The sequence below is a fragment of the Astyanax mexicanus genome, chromosome 4 (assembly GCF_023375975.1).
Source record: "Astyanax mexicanus isolate ESR-SI-001 chromosome 4, AstMex3_surface, whole genome shotgun sequence".
NCBI classification, from domain to species: domain Eukaryota; kingdom Metazoa; phylum Chordata; class Actinopteri; order Characiformes; family Acestrorhamphidae; genus Astyanax; species Astyanax mexicanus.
Genome location: NC_064411.1, coordinates 48,571,511 through 48,589,254, shown reverse-complemented (window position 1 = coordinate 48,589,254; position 17,744 = coordinate 48,571,511). Strand labels below are relative to the sequence as shown.

The window sequence follows — 17,744 nt, the reverse complement described above, 5'->3', positions numbered from 1 at the left end:
CACACAGACCTGCACACATTTTCAGAGAAGAGACATTTATCATAGCACTAATAAAATAAATAGTTATTAATTACATTTTTGACCGTTTGAGGCTAAATGCCGCTAAAAAATAAATAATAATAATAAAAAAATAAATAAATAAACAAACGTTATTTTCACATTTTTGCATTTTGCAAGGATTATACCATCAGATTTGTTCTACACGGTCAGTGCAACGTTTATTGATAAGTTTCAGGCTAAATGCAAACAATGTAAAATTAGATGTAAAAACGAATTATTTAACTTGTATGTAGTTTAGTGTACAAGAAATACGTTTTCCCATTTTAGTTTTCTCTGCACCTCACAATCGGGTTTTTAAGAAAAATTAAAAAGGAATCTTTTCTTTATTTTCTGATTTTTCAAATTTGCATTTTGTAAGGATTATACCATTAGATTTGTGTTACACGGTCAGTGGAACGTTACTTAATTCAATTTTCTGACCGTTTGAGGCTAGATGCAAAAAAAATTAACTTGCATGTAAAAACTCATTATTTATTTTTCACATTTAGTACAGTGTAGAAGAAATAAGTTTTCACTCAATTTTTATAATGCTTAGTTTTCCTTCTCTGCCACTCACAATCAGAATTTTAGGGAAAAAAACTTTATTTTTGAATTTTTCCATTTTTTACATCTTGTAACAAAAATTAGTTGGATTATACGGTCAGATTTGTGATACAAGATACAAAAATGGAAAAATCTGAAAATCGAGGAAAGGAAACTCCATAATTTCATTTGTTCAAACTATACTTGGATAGAGTACAAATTGGACAAACAGAAAGGCTGCAAATATTTGCAAATCCCTATGAATATTTTCATAAATGTCCCTCTCATTTATTATTTATATGTATGTTTATGTTTGTTGTTATGTTTTGCTACTGATTGGATTGATCATGTGAATTTTAATTCAGAAGAAGATTTAAAACTAAAAAAAAAAAGAAAAAAGGGAAAAGACGATGCTGATGCCACTTGTTTCGGATTTAAAGCAGTTAATAATCAAACATAGACTGCAAAAAAATCCATTGGCAAAACTATACAAAATCTATCTATATTGAGAGGTAAATACTTATATTAAAAAAAAAAATCTGCCAATGGGGTAAGCTAATCAAATTAACTTGGGTAATCGAAATTGCTGTTTTAATGCAATGAAAACAATGGCTTGCGAATCACTGTTTACACAAAATACTGAAGTTATGTTAGAACTAGTTGAGAATTGCTGTAAATGAAGAATATTAAAAAAAATCATTTTTATAATATCGCCCAGCCCTTAGGTAAGCAAATGTTCATTAAGACTTGGTTTGGATTTGTAGTTAGGTATGTCCCGATCACATTTTTAAAAAAATATTCAGTACCTAGTATACTGAACATTTGTAGTTAAGGGCATGAAATCTAGAAACATAATAATAAAATGTTCACAGCAGAGTGCAGAAATGATTTACTTTTTTTTCTCACACTCAGAAGTGTGATCCCAAATTGCCTAATGTGCAGTGAGGAACTGTGATTCGGGTAAAATGCATTAAAATGTTTTCTGTCAAATTCATGTTTCTTGTATTTTATGACATTTGTGTGGTATATGTACTAAAACCAGAAACAATTCATTTTCATCTTACCTTTTTCCAACATTTTCTTAACCTGAAACAAACCATGCCTTTAAGAATGCTAGCTGCATGAAAAAAAACAGTCTACAGTCATGACTGCAACACCCTTTATAACTTCAGGGTAAACTTTGGGCCAAGCTATGAAACATGTAAAGCGGGTCAACCCAAGTAGCATGGGGTCCTCTGATTGAGTCTTGGTTCCTTCCAAGGTTTCTTCCTCTTAAAGGGAGTTTTTCCTTGCCACTGTGTCACCATAAAAATTGGCATCTCTGTGGTGCTGCTCGGAAGGGGCGTGGACCTGTTTTTCTCTGTAAAGCTGATTTGTGACAGCTTTGTTGTAAAAAGCGCTATAGAAATAAAATTGAATTGAACTCTGTGTGTCATTTGTTAAATAACAGTGTCTTTATTTATCATGACGTAGATCAAATCACATTTTTTCCTGCAGAAAATCCATTTAATTCCAATAAAGCGTTCACAAGCATTTTTTTTTTCTCACAGCTGAAAATAACAAACCACTCCACAGGTTAAACGTGACATGATGAGAAAGACTGTTGGTAGGTAGACATCATAAACTGGAGCAACCAGCTTCACAGTTCCAGATTGGTCCAGTGTTTCTTTAATAAACAGACAAACAAATAAACAAAAATGCTCCTTTAAAAAAAAATAGACTGAAAATTAAGTAAATAAAAGTAAATTCTTCCACTTCCAGGATTTCCTGAAACTAAAACTTTCCTAAAGCTATAATATTTCTATAACTTATATAGGCACAATTCAGGCCCATAAGTTTACTAATATCATTGCGGTCATATAAAACGGTTCAATAAACTGAAATAGAAATAGAGATAGGAATTGCTCACATTAAAGTTAAGGGTAATATATTCTGCATAATTAAATAATTAAGATATATACCAAAAGACATTCAGAGTGTCAAATGCTTGATTCCCAGGTCAGAACTCTTCACAGTGGTTGTGTGAGTTAATAAACACAAACATGCTAATACCTTAATACATTAATATTTTAATTAGCTTATTATTCAGCAACACAAACACTGCATAACCCTGATATGTTATTGAAGAATGTGTTGAATTTTATAGGTGTTAAACGTGATTGCACCATATCTACTAACCAACAAATATATTATATTATATATTATTTTCAGCATATTATATTATATTTCAGTTTTGAATGGAATTATCCAATTTTATACAACATACACATTTGTGTGATTTGCGTTTTGATTTTGATAAATGCTGTGTTAAATCAAAACCACTGGAATTCAAATCACACTGTACTTACTATTGCAAAGTCATAATAAGTCTCTCTTTAACATCATATCACTCCGAATGACTGTGTATATCTTAATCATTGAACTGAATTATGCAGAAATTCTGAATTTATATTTTTTCCTATTTAAATATTAAGAGCATTATATACATTAATTTGGAGATGCTTATTTATTAAGACAGCAGTGATATATATGCTTGAGAATGTGAACTCTGACATCATTGTGTGGAAAAAGGTCACTGAGAGATGACAAACAACAGGTTATAAAGGTCAACCCTGATTTCACAGTTTCATTTATCACAGGAAAGCTGGCTGACAGTTAGCTGTAGTAGCCCTGAAGAGTTAGCTGTGTACAACGTTGGCAGAAGACCCTTGATAAAAGCAGAAGGCAACAGGATTTTCAAAGCAGTGTGCTTTGACCATGATCATGTATTACAAATACATCATTAATAATAATAAAAAAAAGATACTACTAGGGATGCACAGAATATTTGGCAACCGAAAGAATTCAGCCAAAAATGGCAAATAAAAAGCACTTTAGGTGTTCAGACAAAAAAATAAAAACAGAATAATTTACTGAAGGTACACTGAAGTAAAACGGCAGTGTTTACTCTAATGTTAGGATTTTTTAAAGCAAAGCTGATGTGTAGAGAGTGAGCAAACTACAGGGATAATATATAAAAATATAATTATATATTATATAATTATATATTAAGATAATTACTTAGTTAGAAATTTATGTTAATTTAAGTTTATGACTTGCTAGAACAGCACTGCTGAAATAAATGTATGGCCAGAATAGCACTACTGAGGTAAAGTGTAGTTCTTGGTTGGTTTGTCTGCTGGGATATTTAAAATCTTTAGTGTGTCTTTGAAAAGCAAGTCTACTTAATATTTTTACTTGTAAAAAGCAGCAAACTTAAAAATGTCTTTTTTTTTCGGTTTAGGCACAAACATTTTACTTCGGTGCATCCCTAGAACATCTAATAACTTTTAAGAGCTAGCTAATATTTCATTGCCATAGGCACTGTACAGGCTGACATTTCTATCCTTACCCCCACTTGTTTAGCCCACTCTTTTAGTGCACAACCCACTTGTTACTCATTCCCACCAAATACAACACGTGCTTTCACTTTCAGTATTAACATGAGTGTCTGTGCTAAAGCTGAACACTCCAGCTTCTCATTTTAACTGAAAATAAAATGTGTAATACTTTTATTGTCACCGTCACATCAAATCTTGTATCTCCAAAATGATAAATTTACATTAAAAGCCTGACCCCTGAATATAATGATCTAACTGGGAGGATAGTCCAGGCTCATGTTTAATTCAAAGTGCTGTAGTGTGCTAATGTAACATACAGGTGGCACACTTAATTTTAAGGGCCTTTTCTTTTTTTTTTTTTTTTTTACACTCACACTTTTTGTCTTCCTAAATGGGACTATGGTTCAATTGGGCAAGTGTGAATACAGTGATTCACTCGGATGCGGACCATATAATTACTACTACTAGCTATAAGTCAATTAATTGCATTGTTGAATTCTGTTTCATAGCTGTGCAATAGTTGTTAAGTGTTTTTAAAATATCTAATTAAGATCATATAATTGTTGTAGATCGATTTCTACATATTTGTTGAATTTAGCTTATTTATTTATTATAAAACTATAAGGCGCAGTAAAAATTCTTTAATTTTCCCACAAATATTCAGTGCTTATAATCCGGTGCTCCTTATGTATGAATTTTACCAGTCAGGTATTAACTAAAGTGCAGCATTAAACAGGAGTTTCAGTAAAGTTTCTCCAGCACTGGGGCTGGAGCAGTATTAGCATTAACTGCTAACTGCAGCACTAGCTCTTTCGCTGTTCAGGGGTAAGTATATTCGACTGTAGTTTACTGTGTTAAAACAAGGTATGTGGGATGAACCGATAGCTGAGTGTGCCCTGGGTTACCGGAACACTCAGGGTTTCTCAGTTTACCACTATTGGGCAGCATTTACTAGTGCTAACCATGTCTGGCTATTGTTGCTAAACGGGGCTGGCTAGTGCTGCTAACTGAGACTGGCTAAGCGCTTGCTAACTGTGGCTAGAGCTAGAGCTGCCAAGACTAGAAAAAAGACTAGAAGACGTTCATTGATAGTGCGCCTTATAATCCGGTGCACCTTATAGACTGAAAAATACTGATTTTAAAATAGAATAAACACAATGGAAATACAAGGGTTTTGATGTGACAGCAATGATATATGCAAAACAACTCAACTGCCTTCTGTTCATAGTGTGACCGGGGTATATTAAAAAGCTGCCGAGGTGTGAATATTATATACATAGCCTTTACTTCCTCTGTTTTCATTCACGCCAATTCAAAAATAGTTTGTTTTATACATAGCACCACGACTCAGTCTCAGCATCTTTTGACTATACCCCCTAAAGTGCCGTCCGTTCCTATTTGGCCCCAGCAATGCTAGGTGTAAGGATGCAGGTGCATGCCCAAGCAGCCCAGCGCTGCCTATGTAGTGTGCTCAATATTGACATCATCCAACACAGCTGACAGCTAACTTCCTGTCTGTGTGTACATACACACTACATAGTCAGCGAGGGGGCTGTTTGGGACACTCCCCTGTTGTCTCAGTGGCCATGCGAGCACAGCTGTTTCTCTGTGTTGTGTTCCATCAGTTCCAGCATTTCCAGCACCACAGCCCTGAGGGCCCGCGCCAGGTCCACGGCGCTGTATGGCTTCCCCAGAGGCGGCACATGCACGAAGGCCGACCTTCCCTTGCCCAGGTACAGAGATGTGTAGTAGGTGTAGTCGCACAGGTATCTGACGAGAATTAAACAATAGTGAGAGATACTGTGTAATATAGACAGTATACACTTAAAATGGCACTTATAAAAAGTCAGGAGACAACAGTATGTAACTGATTACTGTGGCGATAGTGTTATACATTGTACATTATACATTGTGAGGTGTTATCTTGTGAGGGAGGCTGCAAAGCAGTGTGAATTCTCAGAGTTTGTGTGCATTTAACTCATCGATGCACAGTGTACTGGGTGGAAATGATTGTAACAAGTGGCATCTGGCTAGAATTGTCCCTGTGAACAGACACCAAGCGACTATTGCAGAAATCACATCCACATTCAATGCAGGAGACACGACACACATATCCCAAAGGTAAATGCAGCATTCACTGGAGATATTCCCATGAAGTCCCATGACTTTTGGCATAAAACAGTTGTTATAAGTAGGCTCCAGGAATTTTAACACACATTGATTTTAAGCTTGACACCAAATGACATCACAGTTGTGTTCAAAAGTAGCAGAGAACTTAAAATATAGGTTGAACAGGGATTAAAGGAGAACTCCAGTGTGAAATGGATTTGGGTTGTAGTGAAACATGATAACGAGTACAAAGTTTTTTCGAATAGCCTAACTTAATTTTTTCAACTCCATTCCCAAATACAGCCTTTAAGGTGATGCTCCCAACAGGTTTACAATGCTAGCGATAGGGGCATATAATGTTGTCAATAAAAAGCTTGAAGTAGCTCCAAAATTAATTGGAAACATTTTAAGGGCCGTGACGTTTAAAGCTGAGGGAGAATGGAAGTGTGCTACTCGACAAAAGTTTGTACTCGTTATCATGTTTCACTACAACCCAAGTCCATTTCAAATCATATTTCTCCTTTAAGTCTCATCCTGCAATACATAAGCCCTGAAAATGGGCTATTAAATGAGATGTAGTCAAGAACTAGTCCACAATATTTTTTTGTCCACAAAACCAACCCATAGTGTATGTTCTATTCTATGCATTGTTGTTAAAACCACTTGTGGTGTTATTTGAAATCTGTGTGTTAGCCAAAAGTCATGGGACAGAAACATTATTGGTAATAAATGCTTCATAAATCTGTGAGATATACTTTTGCACGTCTCCTGCATTGGATGTAAATTTGATTACTGCCAGACTCGCTTGTCTGTTTCCACAACCATTGACAATTTTATTCAGATGCTGACAGTCACAATCATTACCACCCATTTGCAAAACCAAAAATACTGGCCAAATGAGCTCATGTGTGAGCTCATGCCCCCCCCCCGCCCCCCCAAGAATTCAGATAACTGTCAGAAAGGTTTAAATAAATACCAAATTTACTGCTTCCCAGACTAACATAGGTGCAAATTGATAGTGTAAACATGTTGCTACTATTGTTTAGATGCCCAATTTTCTTCTAACAAATTCAAAAATCTGTACTCTGTTGAACATAATGAACCCTATGGAAGCCCATGTTCTACCTGCCGGCGTCCTTCGAGACGGACACAGTGACTCCCAGGTCTGAGGAGTTGACCCTCTTGCAGACAGCGTCCATGTCTATAAGGGAGTGGATGCAGTCCGGTCCCCCATCCATACAGCACTCCGTCTCGGGATAGAAGTTGCAGTTGTCAAGGCGCTTGTAACCATGGTTGTGCCCACATTTTTCCAGGGTTACTGTGGTAGCCATCCCAGAAACTCCAACATGGACCACTAACTACGGAGCACAAAACAGTGGATGTAAAGCACAGGTTTGTCCAAATGTACTGTATAGAACAGCGTAGCATAGAATAGAATACAATACAATACAATAGAATAGTTTATTGTCGCTGAAAAAACAATGTTAAGAACAATGTTAATAAGTGAGTGTGTTATGAGCTAAGTTATTTCTCAATTAAAATGTCATTAAATAAATCAGATAAACTGCTGATGTCTCATTAGTACAATAGAACATGCCTTCACACAGTCATAATTTAAATTTATTCCACACATGTTTTTGGTTAAATTATTGTATTAACACTGAATTTTAAACCTAGGATCACCACGTAAACCCTAGTTGAACTTATACCTAATGTACTGTGTAAAACAGTGACAATCCATATTTGGGATCATCCATAACATTAGTACCACTATTGTCTATTCATGGGCTTACACACCAACCAGCTTAAGTCATTAATTTAAACTATACAGAAATCATTACAGTACATTTGTGCTAAAATAGAAAAACCTTTAATTTTTTATTTTTTTATTTTATACAGCTGTTAAACAAATCTAACTAAATGTGCCTATAGAACACATACAGATGTTATGTTTAAAAAATTTATTACAACAAATGCAAGTACAAATACATTAGATTAACGAACACTAACAAACCGCAATGTTACAGGCATCTAACACACATTACTTCAACATAGAATTCTATGTAGTGTATAACTACTGTAAACAGATTTAAAACTTGGACAAAAGTCTTGGAACACCTGCACATTTATTGTTTCTTATGACATACTAGTATAGCTATAGTCAAAATTTTGGACGTAAGGGAAACATTTGCAATTACGTAGTTAACAGTATATTAAAAAAAGTTTTGTACTGTTCAGCATCTCCAGGAACTCCAGATACTGAGAAACTAGAAGATTATTCCAGGTGACTCTCCCTCATGAAGACACTGAGATTAAAATACCAAGAGTGTGCAGATCTGTACTCAAAGATAAATGTGGCTACTTAGAAGCATCTACACTTTGTTAAAAAGCAATTTTGCATGTGTTGCATCTGTATAGCTTTAATGTTTTTAATATTAAATTTACACTGTAAAAAAATACATAAAATGTAAGAAAACACATTGAGTGTAAAGAGAGTGAGGGGGATTTACACCCCTCTAGCAAAGGCCTGACATTAGGCATGGTGCTGATAGGTTAATGTTTATCTGCTTCAGAGAGTACCAATACTACAGAGACAGTTCTACAAATCTCTACAGGGACAAGACAGTGTGTGTGTGTGTGTGTGTGTGTGTGTGTGTGTGTGTGTTTGCAGATCTGCGTCAGCAATGCTGTATTTAATAGAAGAGGTGTCCACAAACATTTGGACATATAGTGTGTGTGTATGCACACGTAAAAATCAATGGTCTTAATGGCACTCAGTGAAATTGTCCAACGAACAGCAGTGCCAGTACCTGTGGGTGGTACTGTTTCCACAGTGATGGCAGAAGGTTCTGGACTGCCTGGTACTCCACAGGAACCTCAGTGACATGCAGGTCAACATTCTGCCCCAAGCCCAATTTCTCCAGCTCCTGAGATGAAATCACACACACACACACACACACAAAGACACACAGAAACACACATTTGAAGTACACTTCAAATAATGAGTCTGTGTTGCCCTACATCTCCGTTTCAATATAAAAAGCAGACACATTTTTGTTAATCAATTTCTTAATTCCATCATAAAAAAAAATATTTATCTAATATTGGTTAGGTAGACAGTAGTAATAACTTGTGTCTTTATATTTATATTTATATTAAATAGATTGTGATGAAGTAGTACATATCAGCATTTACAAGGTTTATAATGCCGTTATACACTGTCCGGTCACACACTCTAATATTATGTTGGACTGCCTTTAGCTTTGATTGTGGCACACATTCACTGTGGCATTGTTTCAGTAAGAGTTTCAGAGTCTGACCACTGCACAAAGCAGCGCTTCTCCAGCACATCCCAAAGATTCTCAATGAGGTTAAGATCTGGACTCTGTGGTGAACTCTCTCTCAATCCATGTGTGAAAAGGATGATCTCATGCTCCCTGAATCACTCTTTCACAATTCCAGCCCCACGAATCCTGATATTGTCATCTTGGAATATGACTGTGCCATCAGGGAAGAAAAAATCCATTGATGGAATAACCTGGTCTATATTCAGTATATTCAGTCAGCTGACCTCATTCTTTCAGCACATGCTGTTGCTGAATCTAGACCTGCAGACCAACTGCAGCATCAACCACACATCATTTACTTAAATCCAGATTTTTTTATTTTGGCTGGGTAGTGTATTTATCAGAATAAATTCTAATTTTAATTTTAAATTTAAATTTAACATTTGATATCTACATTCATTTCTGAAGTCTTGAAAACTTGTGTTTTCTATTTAGGATTTTTTTACATTCACACACAACATTTAAAATGTTTGCTTATTTAATGTAGCGCATTGTAATAATAAAAAAATAATTAACTTCTGTAAAACAATGTCTCATATAATAGTCAGCATATTTATATTTCCTTCATATTAAACCAAATTACTCCTATATAAATTAATTAATTATGCAGCAATAGTAAAAATGTATAGTCCGCTCATAGAAGAACCCCATGACTCTTGTTCTTTGATTACTTTTTAACTTCCTGTAGTTTGGAAATAAGATGAAATCAGCTGATTTCTTCATACCTGCACAGCCACCCAGCTGGCGTTTACAGCATGCTCTCCGAAAGGCTCAAAACCTGCAGAAAAGACAAGGATTTTATCAGTGCTTTACACTTCTTACACTGATAGACGCTGTTTTACTGTGCTTTACTGTCACACACACACACACACACACACACACAGGAATGTAGAAATGTGGACTCCCCCTTACGCTCTACAGTGTGATGAGCTTTTATCTGACGTAACCAGACTGCAGCTCCGATTTAATGAGTAACTGCTTGAAGGTTAAAGTCACTTATCCAGTACCAGAAGAATCATCAGTATCTGATCACTGATTATCTGACAAATTAAACACTTATTTATACTATAAACTATAGACTCCATCATGGTATCATTTGCTTAATTGGGGTTATTTGATTCTTAATGTTACCTGCTTGTAATATAGGGGTGGGAATCGATTACTATCTCACGATTCGATTCGATTCCGATTTTGGGGGCCACGATTCGATTCAAAATCGATTTTTGATTCAAAACGATTTGAATTATAAAAATTTCTGCTTCTGGCTTATGAATCTTATTGGAAAAAAAACCCTCCATAATATACACTGGTCCTGGAGCAAGTAATGTGTTACAAAAACAATAAAATGTGCAGGAATGTGGGTCCTCAGTGACAGAGGAATCACTGGGATATCACAATGACGTTAATGAACAATAAATAAATAATAAATAACACTGCTTTATTACCAGGCTACTAGCGGTGGTGTGTAGGTGACGCTGCTGGGCTGATGTGATGATAGCAGTGGAGCGCTAAAGTTCAGGAGCAGCTGCTGATTAACTAGTTAATTTAAGGTCGTTGTATTTCTTCAGAAAGGGGGCAGGAGGTGGAGAAATTAATTCATATTGTCCATTCCTTAATTCCTCTGTGATGAGGAGCTGAAATGAGCTCTGATTAGCTTATTGTTATTTTTCCGTTCCGCCTTAAATGCTGCAGCCCGCAGCCACCTGTAGCGTTATTTAAGGTGGAACTGGAAAGTTAGCTAGTTAGCTAGCTAACAGTTACTGAAACTAACTACTAGCGATCTTTTTTATGCTTGTTATGAAGCATTCTGCCATAAAACATTAAAACTACACGTTAATCTAAGGTAATATAGTGCTTGTTCTGCCATCTTACCGGTGATTCTCAAACACCTACTACGCTCTGTGTGGGTCTGGAAGACCTCGGTTTGAAGGGACAAGCGGGTTGCCAGGTCCAACAAAAATACCCAGCCCAAAATCAGTCCAAAACCCGCCCCTCAGAATCGATTTTGGGACATTTTAAATCGATTCTGAATCGTAGTAAATGAGAATCAAGATTCTTATGTGAATCGATTTTTTGGCACACCTCTATTGTAATATTTTTGTTGCTTAACTTATTTTATTAGCAGTAAGCGGTTAACTACAGTAAACAAGAAAATGTCCTTATTTTATGCACCAGGTCTGTACCATTTAAAAGTTTGTACACACCTTAAATTCAGTGTTTTTTGTAGTTTGATAGTATAGTCACTCAAACTATGTAAAGAAATATATGTAATTTAGTAAACAAACCAGAATGATTTATATTTTAGATAGTAGCACCTCTTGGTTAGATGACAGCTTTGCACATCTTGGCTGGATTTTCTTAGTCAGCTTTATGAGGTAGGCTTTCAGTTAACAGCTGTGCTGAAGTTGTCAAGAGTTAATTATTTGAATTTCTTGCCTATTAATGTCTGAGAGCATCAGTTGTAAAGTTGTGAAGAGGTAGAGTTGGTATACAGTGAATTGTGCTATTTGAGTAATGTTCTAATCCATATTATGTCTGTCTCTCTCTCTCTCTCTCTCTCTCTCTCTCTCTCTCTTTCTTTCTTTCTTTCTCTCACTCTATATATCTCTATCACTCTCTCACACAATCTTTCTCTCTCCCTCCTTCTCTCTCTTACTTTTTTCTCTCACCATTTCTTTCTGTCTCTATCACTATCCCTCTATCCCCTTCTTTCATTATTTCTCTCGGTCTCTCTCTCTTTCTTTCTCTCACTCTATGTTTCTATCGCGCTCTCTCTCTCTCTCTCTCTCTCACACACACACTCTTTCTCTCTTTATTTCTTTCTCTCTCTCACTCTACATCTCTCTATCACTCTCTTTGTCTCTCTCTCTCTCTCTCTCTCTCTCTCTCTCTCTCTCTCTCTCTCTCTCTCAGAGATAAGGACAGAAAGCAGTTGTTTACCTGTGACTATCACAGTCTTCCTGTGCTCCATGCTGCTGCTGCTGCAGTAGCTGAACTGAGGTCAGTCTGTAGAGAGAGTTCAGGGAGCAGATCTGAGGATCATGAGAGAAGCGCTGATGATCTCTGACTGTAAATAACCACCAACTCCACTCCCAGCAACTCTTCCTGCGCTGCTCTTCCTCCTCTCAGCTCCTCTCAGCTCCAGCACCGCGGAGCTCAGCAGCGCCGCCCGCCGCCCAGGCAGAACACCGACACTTAAAGGAGAAATACACAGCTGAGAATAAGGCTACGTTCACATTACAAACCACATTGCTCAAATCCGATTTTTTTGCTCAGATCGGTTCACATCAGATCGGTTCACATTTACAAATGTAAGTGATCTGTATCTGTGTGTAATGTGAACAAATCTGTCCCTGAAACGCCTCACATGCTCACATAGATACCTATGAACATCTCCTTATTTACCAACAACAAAAAAACTCATATTTGAGAAACGAAATGGGAAATGGATGAGTTTGTTAGCAGCTCATGTGTGGAGCATATGTGATCTTTTGCTGGAGTGGAGAGTAAACAGCTGGTCTGAAGTTCATGCTCAGGTCGAGGAGGTGAAAAAAGGTCAGGCGGTTTGCTTTTGCTGTTTTTGTAGCTGTCGAGAAGCATGTAGCGCATGCGTAAAAGCACAAAAAGATGCATGAATTCCGATTTGACCGTTCACATTCATGTCGCATGTCCATGAATCGGATGCATATCTAATTTAGGACCACATAAGGAAGTGACTCAAATATGATAAAATGAGAAAAAAAAAAGATTTGAGTCACTTCAGCCTGGTAATGTGAACGTAACCTGTTTACCAAGAGTAAATATAAAAAGCTGGTTTTTAATTATAAATTCATTTATTAATGGGGAACTAAACCCTTAATTTTTGCTTACTCCACCCTCAGCTCATTCACACCTATAACACAGTTAAACCTGTGAGGGCACTGCAGAGGCGGAAATTACCACAATAAACGTGTTTTTTAAAGGTTAGGAAAAAGCAGGACAGGCATGTTTCATTACTTCAAAGGAACACATTTTATCTATTAATGTAAAAAATATGATTTAGGGTTTAGTAGCTCTTCAAGCCTGGCTCTATGTAAAAAAGGTGTTTTACTCCTTGGAACTCTTTCATGGATACCATTTTTACTGCTGAATCGAGAACACTGAACTTCACCGAGGCTGAGTTTGGAAGCAGTTCTTTAAATGTTGTTTTGGATTCTTTGTGACTTCCTGGATGAGATGTCCATGCCCTTTTGGAGTGATTCCATTATCACTGCTGGGAAGGTTCACCTGTGTGTATGTTCACTGTGTAATTGGGACATAATGTGTTGCTTTTTAAGATCTTTTAATCTGTTTCATGTTGTCAGACAGGTTCTATTTAAATGATTCCTTGACCCACTGATATCACTAATCTTTTTTACATTGTTCTTTTGTTGTGCTTTTCGAGGCTTTCACAACATCCCTTTTTCAGTTGGTGTTTGTTTTAGGGGTTACTCCCTTCACTTTCTACTTCAGCAGGTAAAATTGATGCTCTATTGAGTTTAGGGAGATTGACTAGACCAATTGACTAAACAACCTTCCACTTCTTATTAATCCCAGAAGAATTTCCCAGAAGAAGCCATGCAACCTCAAGCTATGACACTACTACTGTGTGTGTTTCACAAATCATAAGCTAATCCTGTCTTTCTCCATAATGCTAGCTTTTCTATCACATTGGTAAATATTAATCTTTGTTAATGTTTTTTAGGGATAGTCAAACATGTAACACAGTTTTCTGGATAGCTGGGTCTGGGCATGCTAACATTTATGGATTCTATCTTCTTATTTTATAAGGATTTTTTTTGAGAACATAAACTAACCTTAAAGTAACCAAGCAATGAAAAGGCTTGAGACTGCTAGTGTTATTAATTAAACAGCACAAGTGATACAGTCAACACCACTTAGTGCAAAGTGGTTACTCAAAGAAATCACCTCAATAATCACCTTTTGAAAAAAAGAAATGAATAGAATTGTATGAATGAATTGTAAAAGTTAAATGGGAATCATGTGCCTCAAATGATATAGGCATCTGATTGGTTACTCCAGCTAACATATTTGGCAATAAACGTCCCTCTGCTTGTTTTCCTCAGTCTTCTTCCAACCACAAATTTGAAAAACATGCAACAACCTGATGTGAGTGGCACAGGCAGGCCATTAAAATCAGGCACACTGGCTCGGCCCTGAGTGACGACACCCCGGGCAGAAATCTGGCTCAAACCTGTTTGTGTTAGCTGGTCCCTGGAGGCCTCTGGGCTAGTGTAAATGCTCATGTTTTAGACAAATGCCTTCCCATTGTGGGACTCGCAGATTATAATCACCTCTGTGCTTTCTGGCCTCGGGCCCCGTGAATGTGTGAGTCATACAGAAAGTTGGAAAGAGAGAGAGAGAAACGAGGGGTCATGAGCTCAGAGGAGGCCAGGGAGAGGGCTAACACTGCTAGTGGCTTCATCCAGCTGTGGAACATGAGGCCTGAAGAACAGGCTGTCGTGTCTGAGAACTCAAAGATTAAAGAAACACGTACTTCAGCTTTTTAAACCTAATCTCAATCTGCCACATCTGTATTACATGGTTGCCATAGACAACAGTTCTGTATTTCATTATTATATACTTTTTTTGACATGTAGAAAAACAGGAAACTTGAGTTAACTCAAAACAGGTTTATAATAGAAGCTAATGGGCAGGTGCTGAAGCCATTCTCTGAAAGATTAAAGGAATACTTCAGTGTTTTTCAGCCTAATCCTTGGCTGTTGCATATGCAGTCAATTACCACAATCTGGACGTTTGACACATTTGTAGAAGAAGTAGAAGAACAGGACTCTAAAGCAGCTGCCAATTAGATTATAATGAGCCAACAGGTTTCTGTTCTTGAAGAGCAACTTGCCTAAGCAATAACAATACACGTGACAGTGCTATAATGTGAGATATTAGCACTGGTGTACTGAAGACGTATAGGCCAAAGATCAGTTCACCAGTGCCAATAACTCATTATACTGTATAGTAGGAGCCTCAGGTGTATTATTATGATTATACCATAGTTTTGTTATCACTGTTTTTTTTATTGTTGGAATGGCGTGCCATTATCCTGCAATATTGGCACTCCTAAAACGTATCTCAGCCATTCACATTACAGGAGGAAATAACTGTGGTATAATAATGTGATAATCAGCTGTACAATGCAGATGTGGCAGGCAGGAACTAAGGTTATTTGATCAGGTTAATTCCAATTCTCATTCCTTGTTTGGTGGCTGTAAATTTACAGTTAAAGAAAACTCTTCAGTATTTCTTCCATTATCACACAGGATTCATTAAGCTTTACATGGCGTCCAAAGGTAACACTTGTATAAATCAGATAAAGTCAATTTGTATTGTAGGTAAGGATCCAACCATAGATTGATAGACCTGGTGAACACTGTTCTAGTTCCGTTAGAGTTTTTGTATTGTTATTTGTCCTTGTTGTGTGTTTCCTTCTTAGTTAAATCTTGAGGTGTGTAAACTACAACAGTAGAAAACCATGTCGGGTTACAATGTTGTCAGCCAAGAACAGAAAGCTGAAAACTGTCTCTGCTGTCCAGTAAAGGGCTTTATATTACGATTTGGAGCATTGCTGTGAAGATCTGATTGCATAAAGTGACAAAAAGAGCATTAGTGAGGACAGAATGTTGGATAGATTATTACTACCCCTACTCACCCCACCTAAAGTACTGGATGGAGCACCATCATTGCAGACAACACAGTTTCACTTCTCTACAACTCAACGCTGGGGGCTTTATACCTTTTTATAGTCTATGCCTGGCAATAGGTATGGTGTCAATAGGTTGATGTTTCTCTACAGAGACTATTTACACTGTACAAATAATGGGTACAACTTAAATGCATTCATTTCAAGGGTAGTCCACAACCATTTGGACATACTGTATAGTGCATGTGTAATATTAGTATGTATTATGAGTGTAACCATGGTAGTGTCCATTGCACAAGGTAAGTCACCTTTATTGTCTCTAAAGTAAAAGAGACTTTAAAAACAATGCAAAAAAACATCTAAACAGTGCTGATGACTTGATGGATTCTACATGAATGCCATTACAAATGCATACAATAAAAATATAAAATCTATATTTACGTGCAATAGCATAAAATGCAATTTAACATCACTTAGCACCCAGGAATTGACATTTAGAACACGTTTGCAGCCCTAATCCAGTGTGTCAGTGGAATGAAATGCAGAACAGAGCCAAAAGCACACTGCATTTTCATGAATTCATTCCGTTCCACTGCTTTTTTTTCTACCCACACGCTGACAAATTGTAATTTCCATGGCTGAAAGATGCCAGGGGGAAAAAATATCAGTTTTCTGCCACCCACACACACTCTCTCTCTCTCTATCCGCCGCAGTCCCCCACTTCCTGTACTCCCATCCTCCCTCCTCTCCTGCCTTTATCTCTCCCTCCCCCGCTCCATTCACCTGCTCCTCCTGCGTCAAACCCCATGTCAGTACATCCATGGCAACAAGTGATGCTGGCACGGCTGTCGCAGACGGTCTGCGGACGTCACTGCTTTCTGACGTCACACCGGCCCCCATCCTTTCCTCTGCTTGCGGGGATATTAATAGAAACTGGAGAGCCAACCATGGCAACTGGTGTGATTCATTCACATCTTCAAGGTGCCGCCACTGCTGTTTCTCCATTGATCTCTAGGTGTGCTGAACTTCTGCTCATACAGGCCTACTGTACCAGAGAATCAAATGTTTTGGGCATTTCAATGCTTAGCCATACTGTTGTAGACACATTACAACTAAGGCCTTCATTTGTTTGTTTTACTATCTTTTATTTCACTATATGGGCCCTTAAAGGAAATATAATAATTATATTTTCTGTAGCAACACATAACTGATCAGGATGTATCATCAGATATAAAGGAAGTTAAGGAGCTGATGTCAGCAGAACTTCAGACACTATTTTCTTATTTGAACTGTGTGTAAATATCTCTGTGGCCCACTGCCATTCCCCCAGTCCCATTTCCACACCATTGGTTGCCAGGTATAGAGAACAGCACGCAAACAGTTTGCTGTCTCAGCCACGGAAACAGGCAAGCTAGCTACTTTTCTTCTAAACAGATCATCAATGAGCTTCAGTAAGGTTGCTAACTAAAAGCTAGACAATTTACCACTACCACTAGTGTAGTAAAGATGGGCATTTTGGACATTGAATCGTATATATATTTACTGACAGCTACAGGGTACTACAAGACTCATTTTAGCGAAAACGTTCATTTGAGGAAAACTACTAAGCTATTAAAGGCTGTTTCGCTGTTA

General features: G+C 37.2%; 1 protein-coding gene across 1 annotated transcript; it reads right to left on the bottom strand.

Annotated features, from left to right (window-relative positions):
- Positions 1-2,014: 2,014 nt before the first annotated feature.
- On the bottom strand, positions 2,015-12,556 carry pgpep1 (pyroglutamyl-peptidase I). The gene is made up of 5 exons (XM_022678827.2): positions 12,359-12,556; positions 10,144-10,196; positions 8,882-8,998; positions 7,197-7,429; positions 2,015-5,732 (listed from the first exon to the last, which is right to left on the bottom strand). The coding sequence occupies exons 1-5, from the start codon at positions 12,387-12,389 to the stop codon at positions 5,540-5,542; spliced, it is 627 nt and encodes a 208-aa protein (XP_022534548.2). The 5' UTR covers positions 12,390-12,556; the 3' UTR covers positions 2,015-5,539.
- Between the last annotated feature and the right edge of the window lie 5,188 nt (positions 12,557-17,744).

Excerpts from the sequence above, each read along its gene's own strand:
- pgpep1 (XM_022678827.2), bottom strand. The coding sequence starts at position 12,389 with ATGGAGCACAGGAAGACTGTGATAGTCACAG. Across the intron at positions 10,197-12,358 it reads GAAGACTGTGATAGTCACAG|GTTTTGAGCCTTTCGGAGAG; the intron begins GTAAACAACTGC and ends TCTTTTCTGCAG. Across the intron at positions 5,733-7,196 it reads GTCTCGAAGGACGCCGGCAG|ATACCTGTGCGACTACACCT; the intron begins GTAGAACATGGG and ends AATTCTCGTCAG.